At 47.0% G+C, this 5,018-nt stretch overlaps 2 protein-coding genes across 2 annotated transcripts in view; both read left to right on the forward strand.

The window, feature by feature from the left end:
- The first annotated feature begins 86 nt into the window (after positions 1 to 86).
- MRM2 (mitochondrial rRNA methyltransferase 2) lies at positions 87 to 2,521 on the forward strand. The gene is made up of 2 exons (XM_026083087.1): positions 87 to 954; positions 1,746 to 2,521. The coding sequence occupies exons 1-2, from the start codon at positions 609 to 611 to the stop codon at positions 2,168 to 2,170; spliced, it is 771 nt and encodes a 256-aa protein (XP_025938872.1). The 5' UTR covers positions 87 to 608; the 3' UTR covers positions 2,171 to 2,521.
- Positions 2,522 to 4,978: 2,457 nt separating this feature from the next.
- MAD1L1 (mitotic arrest deficient 1 like 1) overlaps positions 4,979 to 5,018 on the forward strand; it is a 375,918-nt gene continuing 375,878 nt past the window's right edge. Inside the window, exon 1 of the mRNA XM_026083221.1 lies at positions 4,979 to 5,016. The gene's annotated coding sequence lies outside the window, so the exon portion shown is untranslated. The remainder of the gene's footprint in view (positions 5,017 to 5,018) is intronic.

The following is a 5,018-nucleotide window of genomic DNA, read 5'->3' on the forward strand; positions in this document are numbered from 1 at the left end:
GCCGGGCGGCGGGCAGCGCCGGGGGCACGGGGGCGGCCGCGGAGGGGCCTGGGGACGGGGCCGCTCGGAGATCTTCTTGTCGCGCTTGACTAACCGTCGCAGTCACCCTTCGCCTTAGAGCAGTAGCTCCTCGGCTTCCGCGCTGTCCCGCCAGCAAAGAGGGAGGTTTATAAACCGGGGAGTCCCTTAATGCCGTAACGAGCAGCCTGCGTTGGTCACCAGGCTTAGCTGGGGCTTTCCCRCAGGCCGCCGCTTCCGTGGAGGTCGCCAGCTCGCCTTGGAGATCGCTGGCGTATTCGTTAGCTGCCCCTTCGATACTCGTTATTTATAAGGGCCGTTGCGAGTTAGGCGAGTGTTGCTATAAGTCTTAAACGCAAAAGCCGGGGTGGGAATGGAGAGCTCTTAGGAACGGGATCATCCTTTCCCCCCTTTGTTCAGGGAATAGCACATGAGGCCTTGGCCCAAGTTAAGGCTTTTTTTGTTGTCACTGGACCAGATAACTAATGATGCTTTGAATCTCCAGAATTCCCAGTTCAAGGCTGCTGGTGAGCGTGGTGATAAATGGGAGGAACCATAGTGGAGATCAGAATTGGTTACTGTAGAGAGTTATGAAATATGCAGTGATTATGTGCCAATCGGTTAACTCATGTCTCTTCTTGGGTAGCTGCTGGGGTTTGGTGAGCCATTCTCTGCAGCGCGGACGCTTCCACACTGCGGTGCCGTTCCTGAAGAGAAAAACGGGAGCAGATCACCAGTGGCTGGAACGGCATCTGAAGGATCCCTTTGTCAAGGCAGCGAAACAGCAGAATTACCGTTGCCGAAGTGCCTTCAAATTACTGGAGATAGATGACAAGCTTCGTATCCTTCGTCCAGGATTTTCTGTTCTTGACTGTGGAGCCGCACCTGGTGCTTGGAGTCAGGTTGCTGTAGAGAGGGTCAATGCCTTAGGCACTGGTAAGTGCACGTGCTTGGCAACCAAGATGGGAGTAATGCTCACTTTGAAGTGTGTGAGAAAGTTCAGCTCTGCTGATGGTGGCGTGGGGAAGGTACGTGGGTACAGACTGTCACCACAGTCACTGATAGAAATTTCAAGCGGCAAAGAACTCAAGATTCCTGGCCCTAGGGTGATAGTAAAGCAGCATAATTCTTCGTATGGTCTGAAGAAATCATATCTATGAAACAAAAACTTACGATGAGGTGCTGCTGTAGGCGTAGCTAAGTCTTCTACTTGACTGAGCTGGAGGGAGTTACTATTTAAAGGCTAATGAACTAGACTAGGTGAGATCCCCTCTTCATCCACCTCTGAAATTCATGTGGCCTCCAGCAGGTAACTTGGCTTTACTAAATTTTTATTTCCTTTCCTGAATAATGGCAGTAACCATTACATACGGTTTACGTATTTTAGGTCACTAATATTTATAAGATAAGGCATTCTTGTCAGTATTATTGTCCAGAATTTCTGCATTGCCAGTCTCAAAAAAATCAACAGAAAAAAACAACAAAAATACCCCTTGCTTGTCTGGAATAACTGGCTTTTAATGCTTTAAATGGATTAGCGTATAGCAAACCGTCTATCCAGATATGCACAGCAAACTCTTTATGGAAGGACAGGAAGACCATACTTGGTGATACATTTTTTCATAGTGAATATCATGGAGCTCAGGTATATGCAAGTCATTTGCAGCCCTTATATAATAAGAGTGATCAGTGTGTCATTCATTCTTACAACAGCTCTTGGTTTTTAGATCCTACTGTCCCTACTGGTTTTGTCCTTGGAATTGACCTTCAGCGCATTTCCCCACTGGACGGAGCAGTCTTCCTGTCAGAGGCTGACGTTACAGACCCAGGCACGCTTAGGACAATTCACAGTCTGCTTCCTGCAAAGAAGGTGGATGTTATCTTGAGTGACATGGCACCTAATGCAACAGGCATCAAAGAACTGGACCATCAGAAGTTGATCAACTTGTGTTTAGGCCTTCTGAATCTGTCTCAGAGTGTTTTAAAGCCAAAAGGAACTCTACTCTGTAAATTTTGGGATGGACAGGAGTCCCGCCTTCTTCAAGGCAGACTGAAGGAGCAGTTTCAAGAYGTGAGAACTATAAAGCCTCAGGCCAGCCGGAAGGACTCTGCTGAATCTTATTACTTGGCAAGACAGTACAAAGGGAAATGAAAGCTGAGAATTGCAGATTATCAAACTGGTGATCAGACACTGGTTGGAAATTTTCACTTGGCACGTATTTAAAATAAACCCCCAGCATTAAGACTCCCAACTTCAAATGTTGCATTGTTGAGCGCAACCTGGGAGAATGTGCTGTAATTGTTACAAAGAATGCTTTTCAAATACAAAAATAAAACCAGGATGGTGCCCTACTGAGTTTATCCGCTAATTATACAAGGAGAGATATCCAATTTAGCCTCTCACCTGTGGAGAAAACTGTCAGGAATGGAGAGGAATAATCTGAAAGGCAACCTCCTGGGCTGGAGTAATGGAAATGAAAATAAAACAGTGATTATAGTGTTTTTTTCTTTCTTTCTTTTTTTTTTAATATGTGTGCTTGAAAATCATTGCACTGCTACTGCTGTCATATTGGAGACTAACCATAAAGGCAGTTTCCAAAATGAGAGGGAACAACATGGGGAATCTGAGCCAATTTATTTCCTCTTTTGTCTTTCTTAATAGCTAGTGCAATTTATTAGCACATGTAAAAATAGATAACACTTTTGTGCATGTCAGAATCTGCATTGTCACGTACAATCTATATTGCAGGCTTTCAGAATATATGACTCTGGCTCTRGGATATTGCAAAGCTTGGTGGCTTTGCTGCATTAGCTAAAGGCATATGATATATTTAGAAACTGTTACTTCACTGTGCTCATAAATCCAGCAAATGACAGAGGGTCATCACAATTGAGAAGATAATTTTTCCCTGTGTTTTCAGTAATGTTTCATATTTCACCAGTGATGTTTATTAGGTAAAATGGCAAGATGTTCCTTGGATCCCAGACAGGTAAAATTATTGGTTGAACTGCTAGAATTCTGTTTGCGAAAATAAACATAGCTACTATCTTATCTGGAAGTGACAACTTTTACATTAAACAGCTCTTTTATCGGACTGAGTGAGGCATGAGTTATCGGAGGGACTGGTGGCACTGCCTGCTTTTAAAGCTTCCAGATAGTTCTCACTATAGACACATCATTTTGAATTGCTTAAAAATTTATCTAGTTTTAACTACTTTGTCTGAAACTTTCCATTCTGGATCTCTATACTGAACAGTATGTGTGAAAGTGTTAGCCAAACAGACTAAACTAGGGAGCTGGGTGTTGATTTGCATGTGTTTGGGGAAAAAATTTTGGCAGTCTGCTATCTGAAAACTTTATTACTCTGATTTGCGGTAAGAACTATGCTGAGCAGGATGTTTCTATAATCATGTGCTTTTTGCTTTTGCTCCTCTGCCTGCAGTTGCAGAGAGGAGGATGGGTTCTGCCTGGACAGGAGTATTGAATGCCTGTCTGTGGGACAGGGCGAGGAGAGGGAGGAGAAGGGCACCGAGGGTGGTCCTGGAAATGGGGCTGGGTGCTAGAGAAGCTGTAAGGAGGGAAAGAAAGAGCAAATGGGACAAGGCCTGGAGTTTGGGGGGAGCCTAGAGCTGAAAAGGAGAAAGTGAGGAAAACAGAAGTTTTGTGGAGCTGGGATTGCTGCAGGGAGGCTGAACTTGGAGGGTATGAGCAGGAGTCCATCATGGGAGGACCAGCTACAACCCCCTTCTCCCTGACAGTAATTCTCATCTGAACTGGGACTGGAGCCCCGCTGCTAGACTGATTGCTTCCCTCTGTGAAACCTTCTGGCAAAGCGTATATCTTGCTGATGTTTAAGGTCTGGTGCACACAGAGAAAAGGTGGCTGGCTTCCTGGTGCTGTGAGCTGCACACCGAGGTCTCCCGTCTTCTGACGCTCCCAGAGGAGAAAGCTCTGGTGGGAAGGAGAAGAGGAGAAGCTTCTTGGAGGCGCTACTAGTGTTGCAGGGCAAGTCTGAGCCAGGTGGATGGTGGTGTCGCAGGTCACTCAGCGATGCCTACCCACTTCAGAGGCGTTCAGGCTTGCCTCCTCCCCTAGCAGAAGACTTGGTCTGTTCAGAAGCACCAGTGCTGGGCTAGCTCAGTGGCTTGTCACTTGTTGTAGTCAGTCCAGCACGCTTGCTTTTTATTTGATCAGCAGATGTGGCAGAGGCTTGTGCAGCAGATCTGCAATTAATATTGATACATTATATTGACACCTAAATTCTCTGAAAGGATTTTTTTTTTCTTTTCTGGAGGCAGCTTTTGAATAGGAGTTTCCACTCAAAAGCTGTGCTTCTATCAGCAAGAAGACCTACGTAACACTGAATCTTTGGGAAAAGGATGAAACTAGATGCAGTATGTCTCAAAATGGGCACCCAGGCCTGCTGGCTTTTCACTGTTACTTGTCTTCTCCCCCCTTCCCCCCCCCCCTAAAATGAGGTTAACACTTAAACTTATGATCACAATAGCCCCATGGGATGAGCTTTCCCAGTTCTCTCTCAATTTGCATTAGATCTCCATTTTACAGATACTTTAAAAGCGAATAACGGGAATCTCAGAAACATATCCAGAACAGCTGAGTTTTCTGGAGGGTTTGCTAAGGGCTGCAGCAGCTGATCAGAGTTAATGCTCTCATTTATCTTTTCCAGGATTTTGCTTTTTTTTCACTCGGCAACACCGGCAGGCACGCGGGCTTGGAGAGAGGCAGGTGACGGGCTAAGGGCAGAGGGACGGGGCAGCGTTTGGGGGAGCCAGGGGCGGACCGAGCCCTGGGAAGGGGGCGGAGAGGAGAGTGGGGCGTGCTGGGGCACCCCGGCCGGACATTACGGTAGGCGGCGCGCGTCTTCGCGGCATTACGGCGGCCGCGGGCGCTCTTCTCGCGGGAGCTGGGCGCGAGTTCCCGCGAGATCTCGGCGGCGGGGCGAGGAGGGAGATCCAAGCCGCGGCGCGCGCCGCCGGCT

Source organism: Apteryx rowi, unplaced genomic scaffold, assembly GCF_003343035.1.
Source record: "Apteryx rowi isolate R43461 unplaced genomic scaffold, aptRow1 scaffold_6, whole genome shotgun sequence".
NCBI classification, from domain to species: domain Eukaryota; kingdom Metazoa; phylum Chordata; class Aves; order Apterygiformes; family Apterygidae; genus Apteryx; species Apteryx rowi.